At 42.8% G+C, this 17,959-nt stretch overlaps 1 protein-coding gene across 1 annotated transcript in view; it reads right to left on the bottom strand.

Moving 5' to 3' along the window:
• Window positions 1-9,793: 9,793 nt before the first annotated feature.
• The window catches only part of wtip (WT1 interacting protein), a 31,501-nt gene continuing 23,335 nt past the window's right edge, over window positions 9,794-17,959 (bottom strand). The window contains exons 4-8 of the mRNA XM_028585139.1: window positions 16,961-17,023; window positions 16,434-16,564; window positions 16,091-16,142; window positions 14,996-15,064; window positions 9,794-13,244 (exon numbers count right to left, since the gene is read on the bottom strand). Of these exons, the coding sequence (XP_028440940.1) occupies window positions 13,092-13,244; window positions 14,996-15,064; window positions 16,091-16,142; window positions 16,434-16,564; window positions 16,961-17,023 (468 nt within the window). The 3' untranslated portion in view covers window positions 9,794-13,091. The remainder of the gene's footprint in view (window positions 13,245-14,995; window positions 15,065-16,090; window positions 16,143-16,433; window positions 16,565-16,960; window positions 17,024-17,959) is intronic.

Below are 17,959 nucleotides of genomic sequence, written 5' to 3'. Positions count from 1 at the left end.
TTTGTATCTCCGGCCATGAAACAGGATACAGAAGAAAGTGAGTTTGACTGAGGATAGAAAAACCCTCTTCATTGTCATTTTTAGGATGTGGCAAATTATTAGCAGAATTCTCTTTGGTTAGGGTTTTTTTAACGTGCCTTTGATTACTTTAGAGAACTTGTCACATTTTTGCAAATGGTGTCAAATTTCTGAATCAAACTCATCTGTAGATGACTGTCAGTCGAGCCATTGATCCACACTTACAACTATTGATATTATCTGCAACCAGTGGTGTAGTGTACATGATACGCAGGTATACCCACAGCAAGAAAGCTCCAGGATATCCATATACCCTCTTAAAAATGCCCGATGACACGCAACGACATACTTTCCATTATATTTTTGATATATTTTGAATTGTCAACTGTGTTTTTCTTCTTCACATAGGCTAAATAAAGGTATTCCCACCGTAAGTTGGTGCATAAAAGTGTATCCGAATACAGGAAATTAAGTCGTTGATGGGAGGACATCCCCCCCCACCCTCCGAAAAGGCAGATTCTGGCCTATATATATATATATATACAGTACAGCATACCCACCACAATACATTAGAGCAGAGATCTTCTACAGGGGGTCCGGGACCCCTAGGGGTCCTCAGATATATTGTCAATTTTTGAGTTTTTAAAAAAAAAATTAAATGCTTTAACATAACTCCAACATATTATTAGCATATTATAAATTCCCACTGATGTTAGGCTTACTGGCCTATAGGTAAGGTAGTCACTAAGATATCAGCCCACAGATACAGTTAATCCTAGATTCACTGTGCCACATGTGTAACATTAAAATATGATTTATAAAATCATGCCAACAATTAATATTTTAATAGTTTATGCAAAAAGGGTATGTAAGAAGGCTTTAGGATGCCCTAACAGTTATTATAGGCCCAGTTTAACATGCAATTTAATTTGATACAATATGTAGTAGGGGGTCCCTGCTACATCTCACTTTCAATTAAGGGCTCCTTGGCTTAAAAAACGTTGAAGACCCCTGCATTAGAGTACACCACTGTCTGCAACCCACTGCTGTGTTATGACTCTCTTCCCATCTGTTCGAGCCAGGTGCAATAGGTTGAAATAAACTAGCAACAAGTCAACATGAGGAAATAAGTGATTAGGCCCAGGCTTAGTTCATTGGAGAGCAGAATCAAATAGCAGCACGGAAGCATGAAAAAGGTTCCGTGTGCGTTCCTGAGATATTTGTTGAACAATGGCACTGCATACCCTTCCACATTCCACTTCATGCTTTATTGCTTGACCCTGTCAGTCATTTTGTTTCTCTCTCTGGCCTGTTAAAGCACTGCCCCCCGCCCCCCTCCCCCTGGCTCGATCAGGGTCCTAACCTGCCCCGGTGCAGTGGTTGCCATGGCGATGCAACCCTCCTGCCACTTTCAAATGTGCAGTCCCAAGTTCATGGTGGTGTCAGACGGTAGGAGTCTGAACTAGCATACCGCCAAGCGTTCATGCTACAGCTCATTGACACATCTTCCGAGAGGCATGTTCTCCACACATTTCTATCATTTGTATTCATCGTGCCACAGCGCTGGAAGCAGTTTGAGGGTCAGCATCCTTGCTGGTAAACAAGCTCGTAAACTTGGCCTCAGAGGGGAAAAGCAGCCTGCAGGTCCGCTGCCAGTTTCAATTCTCCCCAGTTTTAATTCTCATTTGAACTTCACTGGAATGCTTTTAATGTGCGTGACCATCCTCCCCTCCCAGGAACCTTCAGGGAACATATTCTCTTGGGCTAAAAATTATCCCTGCAAACACATGACACCCCCCCCCCCCCCCCCCCCCCCCCCCACCCCCCCCCCCACCCCACCCCACCCAACACAGAACACACACCACATTTCATAAAATCAAACCCAGTGGAAGGTCCCTCTCTAGTTCCCAGTCTGTAGTCTGAGGCTGCCATTGACAGCAGTGACACAGAAACCCTGCAGGCTGCAAAAAGAAATAGCCATCGAGTCAAGCCCAGCTTCATTTTTCCCACGACTACTGGAGTTATATAAAGATTAACTTAAGTACGTGGGCAGAGCTCGTCATGCTGCAGCATAGGAAGCCAGCAGCAGTCCCACGAGGCTGCAGGGGGCTCCAACTGACCCCTTGTTGCTCAGGCTCCATGTCCCACCCTGAATAAGTTTCTTTAGAGCCCCATTAGCTTTAATCCATCTTTAAATGTGTTGCTGTTGGGGTCCACATGGAAAACACAACACACTGAACCCCCCCTTGCCCCTACAAATACAAGAACAATATCATCTAAGCTCATAGTTCCATGTTATTGCACATCGATGTGACCAGCTGGTGAAGGGAAGTGCAGCTCCCACCTTCCTGAGAAACAACTTTCAAAATATTCTGAAGTGAGAAAAACACAATACTGTAAAGTTTTGGTACAAAATATCACATGAAGAGATTTGCATCCTCCATAACTAAATCATTTCTTTGAGATGTCTCTGACCTCACAGTACTGTCTCTGCCAAACTAACAGACAGCTGGGCTAGTTTGTCCTCCTGGGATGCCTCTAGGTCAGTTATCTGGTTATCTGTGTAGGCTTTTGAAGACTGTGCAGGCGTGCACCCATTGTAAGATTTCTGTCTTCACTGCCTCTCCTGAACAGAAATACAGATCTACTAACCGGCATCTGGCTCTCATTCAGCAACACGACGTGAGAGATTTGAAAAAAAGAAATACTCCCACGCTGATTTCAGCCTCTGTTGGTCTGCTGGTGATACAGTATATCATAATGTTCACAGTGACAGTCACAGTTGGTATCTCACTTTTTTTTGGCTAGTGGATGAAATGACATATTGGTGTCATTCATGTCCGCATTTGGTGCCATTTGTTGCCAGCAGTAGGCTGGGGGTAGGATCAGTTCTTTTAACCTTTACAGTGGTTTATGGTTGTATCATGGAAGTGACTCAGCACATCATTAACAAAAGGGCAATCGAAGAGTTTATTCAGTCTTATTCAGAACACACTCACATCTGCATTGTTTCTTTTGACCGAAAATTGACAATTGGTGTACCTGAATGGTTTGTTACGGGTGAAAGACAAAGTTTCGATTGAGCAACCCTACAGTAGCAACTGAACCACACACTGCTACACTTCAATCATGAAAGGAAAATGCACCCCTTTTGCACAACAAAAACAAGAATGGTTCAAATTGATGCAGCAGAGGCGGAGACATCCTGACTTTTAGATCCCAGTAATGGGGTCAAGTTCCAAAAACGATGCATCCTAAATTTCCTATGATGCAACTCATTATCATAATTCATTAGCCCCTATTGCCCTATTCTATTGCTATTAAAAATATCTTTCAATATCCACACCTCCAGTTTGTAATGCAGACTCTGATAAAAAATGGTAAGTCTCAAGTCCAAGCCAATATAACGCGGATGACATCAGGAACTATAGGAACCACTGCATATTTAAAAAAAAAAAGTTGTATAAAGCCTTTTCTGGCTGGAGGTGGATAAATTGTCGGTAACACTTCACTTGAAGGGGCGACCTCTAGCTCACCCAGTAAGAGCATGCGCCCCATGTAGGCTGAGGCTTTTGCAGAGGCCCGGGTTCGAATCCGACCTGCGGCTCTTTGCTGCGTGACATCCCCCATCTCTTTCCCACCTTTCCTGTCTATCCACTGTCTCCACTCTGAAATAAAGGGGAAAAAAACCCCAAAAGAAGGTATCTACACAAGAGTGACATGACACTATCATGAAGACATGACACTGTCATGACACAGTTATGACACATGAACCCTAACCCTAACCCTAAATTGTCATAACAAAAACCGAATGACACTAACTAAAAGAAACGTTTATGACTTGTTTATAATGTTTATGACACGTTCATGACAGTCAGCAGAAATGTCCATTGTATTGAGATGACAGTTTCACATTGGCACATGAGACCACAATTATCTTATTATGTTATTTATAATAAATGATTTGTGACAGTTACTGGGATACAATATTTTCTGTGTATGAAGTTTGATTCTCTGCAAGTGGGAGCTCTAAATATTCTTACTCTTTCTACTGCTGCTGCAGATTGGCACATAAAACACATCCCCCTTATTTCAGGATTTGAGACAGGTAACATGTTTAGAGCAACAAGTGTGAAAGCTTTCATCTACTAAATCCCTGAAATGCGTGTCTTTCTGTGATAAAGAGCAAACTCTTAATTGAAAATGGCATGCAGGATCACTGGAAAAACTTTGTGTGTATAGTGAATGAATGACAAAACAAGGGAAGCAAACAGGAGGCTGACATTTTTGTCACAGGAAGGGGACAAAGTGTCAGTAACCAAAGATTCGGCATGTATGAGGTAATCCTGTGGCGAGCATATTTTCACTCATTTCCTGGCAGTGGAGGGACCTGTGTGCTCCACAGGGAAGGTGTTCTTTTGTGCGCTGTAACAGAGCTCACCTCACAGCGGATCCCCCTGGGGCTCCGCTACCTCTGCGCACACACACACACACACACACACACACACACACACACACACACACACACAGCTCCCTGAGTCACAGGGTGGAACCCTCACACACATAAAGGGCGCTTTGTGCCCCAACTCATGGAGCTGACAACCAACACCAGAGAGCTCCTCACACTGAACACCACTGTTTAGCTAACAGCAGAGCTCAGTCAGAGAGCAGACCGCTTTTATGTTCACCCACACAAAATCTACATCTCCAACTATCTGTGTCTATGTGTAACTATCAAGGGCTTATAAATACAGCTGTGCCTACTGAAATTGAAATGGGTGACTCAAAGGGTGTGTGGGGGTGTGCGTGTTTTGAATTGTCTTTGTCAAGTTTCATCCTCAGTCAGTACAGGTGCGGGAACTGTGAAGTTCCCCCAGTCCTCATTTCCCCTTTTCCTTTCTTTTTGAAAGATATACAGTCATCCGTGAGCCTGTCTCTCAGCCGTGAGCCTGTGTTTCCTGAAACTGAAAAGAGAGGACGACTTGATTTCTTACCCTGTTGAGGATTGAGCCGGCCAGCAGTAATTTAGAAAGAAAAAAAAATAATCTTCTGCTTGTGCTGAAACCCACCCACTCACCTGCAGGATCTCCAGAGAGATGACAGCAGCACTGCCTGTGCCATGTTCCTGTATCTTTACAGCCAAACTTACACAGGGGAATCATTAATAACTGACAAGGTTGTGTGCATGGATGTAACTATAGTTAAGCATTTTACTGACTATGGACACCACCGGCCCCAAGCACATATTGAATTCAGCTAATGATGCTTTGTGGGAGTTAGTGGAGACTAAGAACAGAGCTAATAAGAGAGTAAATATTGGACTTGCATTTCTCTGGTGGATGGAAACTCATCCCACGAATGAATGATAGTGCTCTTCTTATCTGCTGGATGTGTAAATTAGCCACAAGCTAACATGGTGGCCATGGCAACTTTATAGAGAGGCATAGTCCCTCTCTTTCCGGTGGACCCTATGGGACCTCATTTCGGGAAAAATATGTAAGTAAGTTAGTGGGAAGAGACAAATAATGTTTTGGTCTTGTTTGAATTGAGCAATGAATTGTCAATTTCAAAGATTTGAAACATTTTGCAAGTCACAGTTTGTCCTAGGTTTGTCGTAGTACCACCTAGTTTTGTGTGAAACACCTCAGTGAACTACACCTCTCCTCTCGCACAATGTGACAATATACGTCACCTCGCTTTCTGCTCAGCTTGCTCACTAGCTGTACGCTACACATTAATACACACTAAGACAGTGTGATCTGAATGATGATGATGAGCTTTCCTAGCTGCATAAAAACCAAAGGTCCTTACCAGTTATTTATAATTATTATATAGTTAAATACATAAAGCGAAAGAATGTGCTAAAGCTTCTCTATCAACCCTAAACATGATGTAGTTGCATGTTGTAAGGATGTGATCTATTTAGTTTAAAGGTCCCATGACATGGTGCTCTTTGGAGGCTTTTATATAGGTCTTAGTGGTCCCCTAATACTGTATCTGAAGTCTCTTTCCCGAAATTCAGCCTTGGTGCAGAACTACAGCCACTAGAGCCAGTCCCACAATGAGCTTTCCTCAGTATGTGCCATTTCTGTGTCTGTAGATATTGAGGAGGAGAGAGGGGGGGGCAAGGTGGAGGGTGGGGGTGTGGCCTTGACCAACTGCCACTTTGCTCGTTTGAAAGCCATCATGTCTCTCTCTCTCTTGGGTGGGCCAAATTCTCTGGGCGGGCAAAGCAGAGAAAGGAGAGGTAACCTTGCTCCTTCCAGATCGGCCCATCTGAGCTTTCATTTTCTCAAAGGCAGAGCAGGATACCCAGGGCTCGGTTTACACCTATCACCATTTCTAGCCACTGAGGGACCATAGGCAGGTTGGGGGAACGCATAGTAATGTTAAAAAACCTCATAAAGTGACATTTTCATGCCATGGGACCTTTAAGGGTTTGAAGGAAGATTCACACTTCCATATTTGACATTAGCAGGGACATTCCTGTAATCAACCTACTTTATGCCCCAATTAGCCCCAATGATGTACAATACAGGACCACAGGGGTGCAGTCTCCTCATTTATCTCAACAGCCCAACAGCTTACTCAAGTTGTAAAACCTAAGAAGCAGTTTAAAGGAGACAACTTTAACACTGTGAATCAGAGACATTGGGAGTTGGGGTGCAGGGGGTAAGACAGCCTCCCTTTACTGCACCAAAGGTCGAATAGAGTCAAGCTGATCAGGCAATCTCACTGTAGCCACTGAAATCCTCCCTCTCTAGATTACAAATCTAATGCTGACGAGCTACTCTTTGTTGTCCCTAGGACGCGGCTCAGAAATAAGGGAGATTGAGCGTTCTCAGTCGTGGCCCCAAGGCTGTGGAATGAATTGCCTCTGCCTGTCAGATTCACATTTTTAATTCACGACTTAAAACTCACTTTTATTCATTGGCCTTTAAACCTGCTTAAGAGTTGTATTCTGCATTTTCATTTTCATTTTAGGTCCTGTGGATAGATGCTTGTCAAAACACCATACTGTAAGGAAAAGGAAAGGTTTTGCTTATTTAAAGCTAATGTACAATGCACTTACTACTTGTTGTCTGGAGTTTGCACCTTCAGGGTTGAAAGCACTTAATTGGAAGTCGCTTTGGACAAAAGTGTAAGCTAAATGACATGTAATGTAATTTAATGTAATGTAAGGGCTTTCTTTATTTCTTTGAGCCGTGAAGGGGCATGGTAAGATTTTTTTTTTGTTTTCTGTTGGAGCAGGACACATCCAGGTCAGGAGGGTCATCTCAGGGGGTCACAGGGTCACAGCCTTTTTGGTACTCGAGTAACCTCACATGGCAGAGACTGTCTAATCAGCATTGCTGTGTTGGACAGTACTTGCCAGGGTGGGACACCACGAAGAAGTGATAACGGTGCAAGGGGTAGAAGCAGTCTACGCCCCATGGCCCTCGCCCATATTTACAGCCCCACCTCACACAAAATAGTTCCAACATCCCTGCTGTGTTAAGTTAAGTTTGATTTGCACCAATCTAAAGGTTTTTCACAAAATATTCTTTCATTCTGACCATTTCTGCATCTCAAAATCTGGTTTGGTCAACATAAGTATCAAATGATTTATGATGTAAACTGAAAGACAATATTTGTCTTTTACATGCAAAGTATCTTAATACAATTGGTGATTAACTTGGGCCTTGTTCATTTTACTTAACAAATTCCGTGAACAGACCCACAGTATCAGTTTATCATGCCTGTGTGGTTTTTCCAGGAATGTTTAGTAAAAGGGTCAGTAACGAGGGAACTGACTCGCTCAGGGACTGTGTTTCCGCTGGCTGCTCTCTATCTTCGCGTACTATCATGTTTAAATTCATGTTTGTCGTGCCCTGTTTGTCATTGTTGCTAGTTTGTCTCTTTTCCTTTGTTGTTTTAAAACTTTTTTTTGGACAAAGGGTTTCTGAGGGTAATGTTTTTTCCAGCCTTTAGATTATCTGATCCTCAGAGTGCCGGGCTGCGTCTCAGGAGGGAGAGTCCACCCCGTGATATGCTACAAGGTTGCGTGCATGGGGGTAATTACTGAGCAGTATTTTACTAACTGTTTATGCCACCGGTCCAAGCACATATTTAATGCAGCTAATGATGCTTTGTGGGATTTTGTGTGTTCCCTAAATTGTCAAACAAACATCTACATCCCAAAACATTTAGAAACCACCAGGCGCTAGCTCAGTTGGTAGAGCGGGCACCCATACGTAGAGGTTTACTCCTCAACGCAGCAGACCCAGGTTTGACTCCGACCTGCGGCCCTTTGCTGTATGTCATTCCCCTTCTCTCTCCCCTTTCATTTCTTCAGCTGTCCTGTCAATAAAGGCCTAAAAATGCTCAAAAAATAATCTAAAAAAGAAACCAGCCGGGCCGTGGGAAAACATACTGTAGGCTACATGTGGTCAACTCTAAACCATTCTTGACTCGTCCCCACATGTTGTTCCTGTCCGTACTCCTAAACTTTGACATTATTTTACGATTGCTTTGGCTCAGTTTCAATGTGTAAAACTCTTAATGCGGAAATATCAGTGCTGCATTCAGTGCAGTTGCAATGCTTATAGTGCACAGATCACTGAATCAATACAACACTTCTAATGACTTCACCACCAATGCCGTTCAATTTAAATGCAACAGTGTCAATTCAAAAATAAATGCAACCCTCTTTCTTTTGATTACTGTTAAGATGTTGGAATCCATTAAGTGTAAGTTGCAGTGCTATACATTTTTTTGTGAAAAAAAAAAAAGATCTACATTTATGTACATAAATGTAAATTTTTGGGGGCATTTTACTTTATTTTTATAGGACAGCTGAAGATTTGAAAGGGGAGAGAGGGGGTGACATGAAGCAAAGGGCCACAAATCAGAGTCGATCCCGCGGCCTCTGCCTCAAGGAGTAAACCTCTATGTATGGGCGCACGCTCTACCAGGTGATCCACTACGGCACCCTGCAGAGCTATCCATTTTGGTTTATTGATAGTTTCCAATTGTAGGATAGAAATAGAATTGTAGAATAGATAATTGAGCCAAAGCAAATATAAAACACTGTAATAGAGCCCAGAACTTACAACACCAAAGAGTGCCAAAGACTTCCAAAATAAATAAAGGGTGTATGAGAAGTAAAAAATAAATAAAAATGCTAGCAGTGTTTTGAAACTGGGTGTAATTTTGTGGTGGCAGATTTTATACTATTTAAAACAAAAGTAGAACTCTTAAAGGTCCCATGGCATGAAAATGTCACTTTATGAGGTTTTTTCATAGACTGTATATAAGAATGATCCAACAGATCCCGTTGCTCTGGACGGAGACCAGTGGAGGATATTAGAATCCTGCTCTGCCTTTGAGAAAATGAAAGCTCAGATGGGCCGATCTGGAATCTTCTCCTTATGAGGTCATAAGGAGCAAGGTTACCTCCCCTTTCTCTGCTTTGCCCGCCCAGAGAATTTGGCACACCCATGAGAGAGAGAGAGACATCATGGCTGGTCAAGGCCACACCCCCACCCTCCACCTTGCCCCCCCCCCTCTCTCCTCCTCAATAGCTACAGACACAGAAATGGCACATACTAAGGAAAAGTGATTGTGGGACTGGCTGTAGTGGCTGTAATTCTGCACTAAAGCTGAATTTCGGGAATGGGACTACAGTATTAGGGGACCACTAAGGCCTATATAAAAGCATCCAAAAAGCACCATGTCATGGGACCTTTAATTTACTAAACATGACAGCAAAATAAAAGAGAAAAAAAAACAGACATGTTTTTTGCAGTTAGCTACAAAACCACTTTATTGAAAAAGCAGATTATGTCATCTACAGTTAAATGATACGTCCCGATTTTTAATACATTAAATAACTTTAGACTTTTTTCATGTTTAGATAAATAGATCTAGTTTCCTTTTTTATGAACCATCTAGGTAATCAAAACACTTAGCGATACAAAAGATGTGCTTGTTGGAACTACCAGTAGGAGAAGCAGAAGTCTTCTCTTTCCAAGTGATTTTTGACAGAAAAATAAAATAAACAAACTAGCCTCTTTATGTACAGGGATACTTAGCTGTGTGCTATGCAATAGAAACTGAAGTATTACTTTTAAAATGGGTGAATTAAGACATCTTGAAAGGGGATACACTCTTGTTAAGGTTTTCTCAGGGGTTGATATTGTGCAGACAAGTTAAAAAAAAAAAAAGCCTCATTCTTCAAGTATAGCACACATTACTTGACCAGAACCCTTATACAAAATGGAGGTTAATCAAATGACAAGGGGAATGTCTCACATATGCAGTCCTTTTCTTGTTTTGCTTTACTAAAATACAACACTTATTATCACATGACTTATAATCTCATTACATCAAAGCACTTTCAGCCTGTGGTGTCCCCTGCCTTCGGTCTGTTTTTGACACATTCAGTAGTATTTATTCAGACCTGCATGTACAGTAATACAGTATGAATAAGAGCCAGTGTTTGCATATAATAGTTGGTGATTGTTTTATTCTAGTTTCAATACCAGATGGGTGGAGTTTGCTAGTCAGAGGACGATATGTCAGCTACTGGAACACGGGTATACTCCACCTATATGTTGCTAGACAGACGTTCAAACAAACACCAAGAATTAGACACAATCACCTGGAAACAAACGCAGTCATTACTAACAGAGAGAGCAGGTCATCGTGACGGATGCTGCGCTGCCCTGCAAACACAGTGAGGTGCATGCGCCATGGCCCCGCCATTAGTGCGCGCATGCAAGAGGGATAAAACACACACACACACACACACACACACACACACACAAACACACACTCACAGGAAACATGTGGGGGGACTCCCTAAAAATCACAGGTGAGACCAGCAGCTCCAGGTTGAAAGATGTATTTGCAAATAAATCATTCAATTTGTTTTATCCCTCTTTAGAGTACCAGAGGGGCCAGATGTCAGAAAAATACCTTGAAATGACCTGAGACCTTTGACATTAGGATTTTTTTGGGTGGTCAGAAAAACATTTACTGTCACCAGATGACATACGTTTCGTCAACAAATGCTTGCAAACACTGTTTTAGCATGGGAAATGATATATATCCTATAATGATAAATAAGGAATGAAGTTGATGATTGGTGATATGATTTTACAGATCTGCATCTTTAAGTCTGGTGACCAAAACATGCGGTTTATTTTTCTCAAAACTAGCACTTTCTATCATCTTTAACATGCAGATGTTTAGCCTCGATCAGAGTTTTTAAATGCCTTTTCATAGTTAAATACCATAGAGCTTAATAATATACTTATTTTACTTATACACTTTATTTTGGGCAACATCTCTGTTAACATCTCTGTTTCTCAGTCATGAGCTAGCATTTGGTATCTATGTATTTAAAGACCAATTACTAGCTAAATTCTTTTTTATTTAATTTAATCTTATTCTTAGAGCTTTGTGTAATAACTTGGCACCCTTGACAGGCCAGAATTCGCAATTCATAAATGCATTGTTAACATCTTGTGGGAATTACGTAAAACTAAAATACAAGCCATTACATAGAACTTCAATTACTGCTCCGTTTAAGCTTGTATGTTTAAAAACACAGAGTGCAGCCGTGAACTGTAAAACAGATATACAGAGTGATCAAGATCTATCCAGTTAAATAGTCAAAATTATTTTTCAATTCACTTATACTTTTCAGTAACTTGTCTTTACAATTAAATACACTGCTTGAGGTTTAACCAAAGACAGTGACATTTAAGGTATGCAGAAATGTCGGACTGTTAGTGTGTGTTACAGCTGTCTACAGTGAGTAGAGGGACGGGATATGTGGTCTAAAAGGAACACATCCGTTGCCAAAACTAAACATTTGGTACTTAAAGTGGGAAAAGATTATTGAAGGAATTCATGGCAAATACTAATTGAGCCAGGTCTGCTCATACAAAGCCAGTGGATCTGTGACCCACACAGACATGAAGAGGCTCTGCGTCAGGGAGGAGAAATGATACAACAGACCCTAAAATCTTCAGAGGCTTCAGACGGCATGACAGACAGCATGTTTCACCTCTGAATCTATTGTGAGCGCATCAACAAGAAAAAAAAAAAAATGAGAATCTACATCTATGATCTTATGTGGAAAACATTTGCAAAATATATATTCATATATAAAAGACATTCTATGTGCATCTAAAATTTTCTTTTTCTGTCATAATATGATCATTAATTAAGACACTGCTTGTGAATCTCTGGAGGTCTTGGTCTAAGACTTCTAAGTGGAAAGTCAGTTGGTCCTCTGGGCTTGTGGCGCTACGGTGCATCTGCTATTTCGTGGTGGTGCAGGGTGACGACGGGCGATTAGTTTTTAGTTTTTCTCGCAGCCCTGTGTCATGGTGCTGGGTGTCCTTTGCATAGCCTTTAAGCAGGACTCCATTTCAGTGTTAGAAGCTGCACGGAGAGAGCCCGCTCTGAAGGCACAGCATGGCCACCCTGGGGTCTGTCCCTTCAGGCCAGCACTGGAATGTAGTGGCTCGTTCCCTGGCCTCCCTGACACCGACATCAGCAGCATTCTTAGCACTGGTGAATTCACTGCAGTAAACCGCTTCAGTCACAGCACAGGAATAAAAAAAACAAAAACAAAAAAACATGGAAAGGAAGAGATGGAAGCAAGGAGAGAGACTGAGTTTGCGTCCTCTCCTCCGATCCAAAACCCCTCTCTTTGATGAATGTGCAGGGGTCAGGCTGTGTGACGTCACCGGGGGCCTCTGGGTGAGCCGGCGTGTTGGCTTTCAGGGTTAGGCACCCAGGGGGAAGGGGGGAGAAAAGGACCACAGATGGAGGCGGAGGGGGGACCCTTTTTTTTTTCCCCAGTCCTGTCATGTGACAGCAGGGTCTTGTGGTGGGAGCTGCACTGAGTGAGTTAGTCCACGGCCTGGCCATCCAGATGAGGACAGGGGCAGTAGCTCAGACGGCCACACTGAGGCTTCCCTGGAACTGCTGGAGGGGGTGCAGGCCTTCTTTTCCCGCCGCTAGTGTCTCCGATCACCTGGGAGGCAGGGCTTGGTTGCTGCCCACCCTCCTCCCCGTCACAGCTCGGTGACATGGAGGGGGTAGCTGGGGGGCAGGTGGGCAGGGACCTGCGGCTGGAGCCGGTGGATGTGGCAGCCGTGGCAGAGCAGGTGGCCTTCCAGTGGGTAACAGCGGTGGCCCTCTTCGTCGTTTAGCTGGAGACCACAGTCCTGAGAGAATGGCATAAAGACGGAAAAATTAAGACACACCACAAAGATAATCAATAACTAAACCGAGATGAGTGTGTGTGTGTGTGTGTGTGTTTTATTAAAGGGGTGATAGAATGGTTATATACAGTATTTCACGCTGTTCCTTAAGGTCTCCTAATAGGGTATGTAACATTGGTTGGGCCTAAAATGTCTCTTTTGCTGTTTTTTTGGCCCTAATGTTACCCTGTTAAATGGGACTGGACTGAAACGAGAGCTTTTCTGCCTTATATGGTCTGCTCATGAATATTTAGATGAGCTGCATGCTGATTGGTTGAGTTTAGCACACACACACACACACACACACACACACACACACACACACACACACACACACACACACACACACACACACACACGTTCCCCTCTGTGCCCATGTCGGTTTTGCATTCTATCACCCCTTTAATGCAAAATGAAGTTTTACATTTTGGGGAAAATGAGCTTATAGTTCGATGAGACGACTGATCCCACCATCAGACATGAAAGTGGTATCAATTTTCTCGTCTAACATATTTCCCAAAACATTGAACTATTCTTTTAAGCTTACATCGGCTGAATTTCCAAATTTACTGTCATCACAAACCGCAAAGAAGAAAACTGTAAGCTGGGAGCGTGAGTTGTTGGGTCTTGGTAGCGAGTGAGGCTTCAATGTGGTGCAGGATGCTCTGCTGCATTAACATGGTGACTGCAGTCGTGCAGCGGTTTTTACTGGACCCGATGGGTGAGAGGGTGCTGACCACCCTGCTGCTATCATGACTCAGACCTGGATCAGCAGCTGAAAGTCCATGCATTATAAATGAGTTTGCACTAATGCGTGTCTGAATCTCACTGCATCTTCTGCTCAGTATTGTTGTGTCTTGTTGGAAAAACTGTTTTTGTTTTTTTTATACTTTGTTCAATATGTAATGAATTTACAATCTCCAGGACGATTCAGCTCTGGACTTTACCCTTCCTCTGTCAACAAGTCCCGCCCACTCCACAACTCTGCTGAATCATTACCCACTGCACTGATCTGACCAACTTCTATGAAGTGGAATGTCAGCCATTCAGAGAAATCAGTCTTATCTTGCTCATGAGGACAGTAGAAATGTCTCTCAATTCTGACTTCACAAGTCAATTTTAAGCAACAAGTCCCCAGCTGAGTTCAGAGCTCAACACTGGAATGTGCTTTGTCAATGAGTCATCATTTTGAGCCGTAACACTGGGTTGGTATCCGTCTGTTTTTTTTCTTCTTCTCTGTGTGTGTGTGTGTGTGTGTGTGTGTGTGTGTGTGTGTCTCATTTATTCAACAACAGACTGCGGCGGTGATTCACGCTTGCCGGCACAAAGCAGAGTCTAGTCTTGTCCAACGATTTGCAGCTCTTACCCACGTTCACTGTGTCTGTGGGCCTGAGTGGATGTGCATGTGAATGTGTCTGTGCATGCTCAGGTGTGTGTATGGCTCAACAGGGTGAACGGTGTGTGTCAATATTTTCTGCGTGTTTCACAACAGCCTGAAAATGGTGAATCACACAGTGTTTTGACTAGAATCACACGCAGTTATGCTGAATTGACTCTAGTCAAATCACATGCATGGTAGACTGCTCTTATTTATTTCCTGTGTGTGTATGTGTGTGTGTATGTGTGTGTGTGTGTGTGTGAGACTCTGCTGTGTGTGTGTGTGTGTGTGTGTGTGTGTGTGTGTGGACAGAGTGCAGGCAGGAGCAGCATCTCACCTCACAGTGGTAACACTCCACATGGTAGTCCTTGTCCATAGAAACGACCCGGATGGTTTCCTCGGAGCCCTGGTGGGACAAACACACAGTCAGACCTTCACATTACATCAGCCTAGTGTCTCATTAAAGATGATGGTCCAATAAGATCTCAGGTTTGATCCCTGCAGCTGCCACGTGTCCTGAAGCGACACACACACACACACACACACACACACATACCTCTACTCTCACTGTACGAGAACGATACACCAAAGCTACTCTACATATACACAAACAAAAGGAAAAAGTTTTGCATTTTTATTATCTCATGATACCATTGCTGTTGTTGTGTTTATTTTGATAAAAGTGACAAATTTTTTTTTACCTTTATTTAACCAGGAAGAGACTCATTGAGATTAAAAATCTCTTTTTCAAGAGTGTCCTGGCCAAGACAGGCAGCAGTACAACCACACATACAGTACATACAAACACAAAATACACAAAAACACTAAAAACATAAAACAACTGAAACAGCAAATCCCTCAAAGTCAACCAGAATCCTAAACACATCAGGTAAAACATCTGCAGCCAGATGTGGCTGCCTCCAAGTCAATCAACATCATCTTTAAGCGACCGATGAGACCAGCTCAGTAAGTTTCATGGATTTCTGTAACTTGTTCCATGTAGAGGGGCGCAGCAAACTTAAACGCATTTTTTTCCCCAGCTCAGTTCTAACCTTTGGAACAGACAGAAGGAAAAGATCCTAATAAGAGAGATATTAGTATTCCCTTTGCTACATGGCACGTTAATAGAAACCAGAGGATCTAAGACTTAATGCACATTTGTCTCACATGAAAGGCAACATTTTAAAATGCTTCATATTCATTTTGAAAAAATATCTCACCTGATGTTTATCTTTGAATCTTTACAATCTTGTCTGTAAACGTGTGAAGTTCATTAAATCTAGTATTTAACTTTTTTAGCCCAATCAATCAAACACCAGCATGTGTCTAGATGGCATTTGCTTGGTTCAATAGTTTTTTTTCCTGGAGATGACAAACCTACCAGACATGTAAGATATGTTGGAACTAATGTGAATTTAGATATTCTCCTTACCTGGGCTGGGAGGATGGGCTGGTTGCAGGAGGCACATTTGGGAGCAAAAACCCTGTCATGGAAGAGAGAACAAAAATGACAAACTTGAAAATGTCACCAGCCTCTATGTAGTGTGAATCAGTTGTCCTTTTATTCCACACTAAATACAAGGATACTACTACGTAGTTAAAAAACAAACAAAAAAAAGTAGATTGAGTGCCATACATTTTGCAACAAACTGCTATTTCCATGTTCCAAATTTCCCATTTCATGTTGAACAGCTGGTTTACAAATCCCAGGCCATATTCTGTCATGCAGTAATCACATGTTATCAGTGTGCAGAGCAGGTAGCTGTTCTCCTTACGTGTGGTAGTCTTTGACACAGTAGATGTTGTTCTCAACGTCCACGGTGAAAGGCACGCCATCTAGACCTTCTTTACACACCACGCAGCGGAAACAGCCAGGATGGTAAGACTTGCCTAGCGCCTGGAGGATCTAGACGCACACACGCACACACACACAAGGTAACAGTAAGACTTAGGAGTGAGGCCATGGAGTTCATGCAGTAAATAACACACAATGGGTTGCCATCAAAGAGGTCTCTTAAAGTCCAGATTAAAAACATAAAATCTCTGTGAGGGTGACATGATATTGTGTGTTTACTGCGCTGACAACGTTGTTACTAAGAAGGGGCACTTTAGTAAATAAGGCCAAAGACAGGTAGAAAATGAAAAGTTTTTTATTTCATCAATGTGAGATTTTATGTCTCTGCACAAAATCGTAACTTTGCTATAAGCACAATAAGATGGGAACATTTAAAGTATAATGTTTTATATATATATATATATATATAATAATAATAATAATAATACTGTTTGATAAAACTCTTACCATCTCCATGATGAGGTGACCACACACGAAACACTTATCAGCCGTCTGCTGGAAACCAGAGTACTGAAAGACAAGACACAGGACTTAATATCTTCAGCAGTGAATTTTGGAGACATTTCTGCTGGCCATGCAATCAGTGGAACGTGTGCGGCGTCACACCTGATGCATCAACTTCTTTCAGTCTGAGACTCACCTATAGAGGGTGCTGCTGCGCTCTAATATGAACACGAAAAGGATTTCTTTCAGAATCCTTTGTCTCAGCTGAACTGTGGCGCATTCTATATCTATATTATACTACTATTATATATACTCTAAATCTATATTTTAATGGTTATTCTGCTAGGCCCTCCATCATATTCATACAGTTAAGATAAATCCATGCACCTTTGGGAATTACCAAGTGTTTGCTGGCCAGTGAGCATCTCCACTGGACCAACTGGGTGTGAAGCGCCTTGTGTGTGTTACAGGAAACAAAACACCCTTCGTCACATCAATAGCTCCTTTCCCTTAAACCCAGAGTGCAGCAAGTTAATGAAGGTGACCATCTGCAGCTCACAACCCCCTCAGGGCTGTGACCTGATGACTCGGGGAGGGAGGAGGGGGGGGGGGGTAGCCTGGACATGGCTACCAGGTGGAGGTGGTGATGGGCTGGCTGCCCCCTGCCCTGACATCTCCACTCCAGATCTACCATCTGCCACCACCTCCCTGACCCCCCGCCACCCCCCCGACCCCAGAGACACCCAGGGGCGGGCAGGCCAGACTAGTCAAGTCTTAGCTGTATCAGAGAGACGGAAGAAGATTAGTCTCACCCCGTCATCTGACCTCCAGCGTCAGTTAATCACTGAGGGGCAGTGATTGTAAAGGGCAAAACAGGAATTTGAGTTATTTCCCCACAGATCGACAGGTTCAACTCTAAGGGGGAAGCTGTCGATAAACAGGAAGTATTGACAGCAGGTGAGGCCACGCGATGTGAGGATGTTTGGCTCATGAAGCTGATTT

Source organism: Perca flavescens, chromosome 1 (genome assembly GCF_004354835.1).
Source record: "Perca flavescens isolate YP-PL-M2 chromosome 1, PFLA_1.0, whole genome shotgun sequence".
In the NCBI taxonomy this organism is placed as follows: domain Eukaryota; kingdom Metazoa; phylum Chordata; class Actinopteri; order Perciformes; family Percidae; genus Perca; species Perca flavescens.
This window is presented reverse-complemented; position numbering and strand designations above follow the sequence as displayed.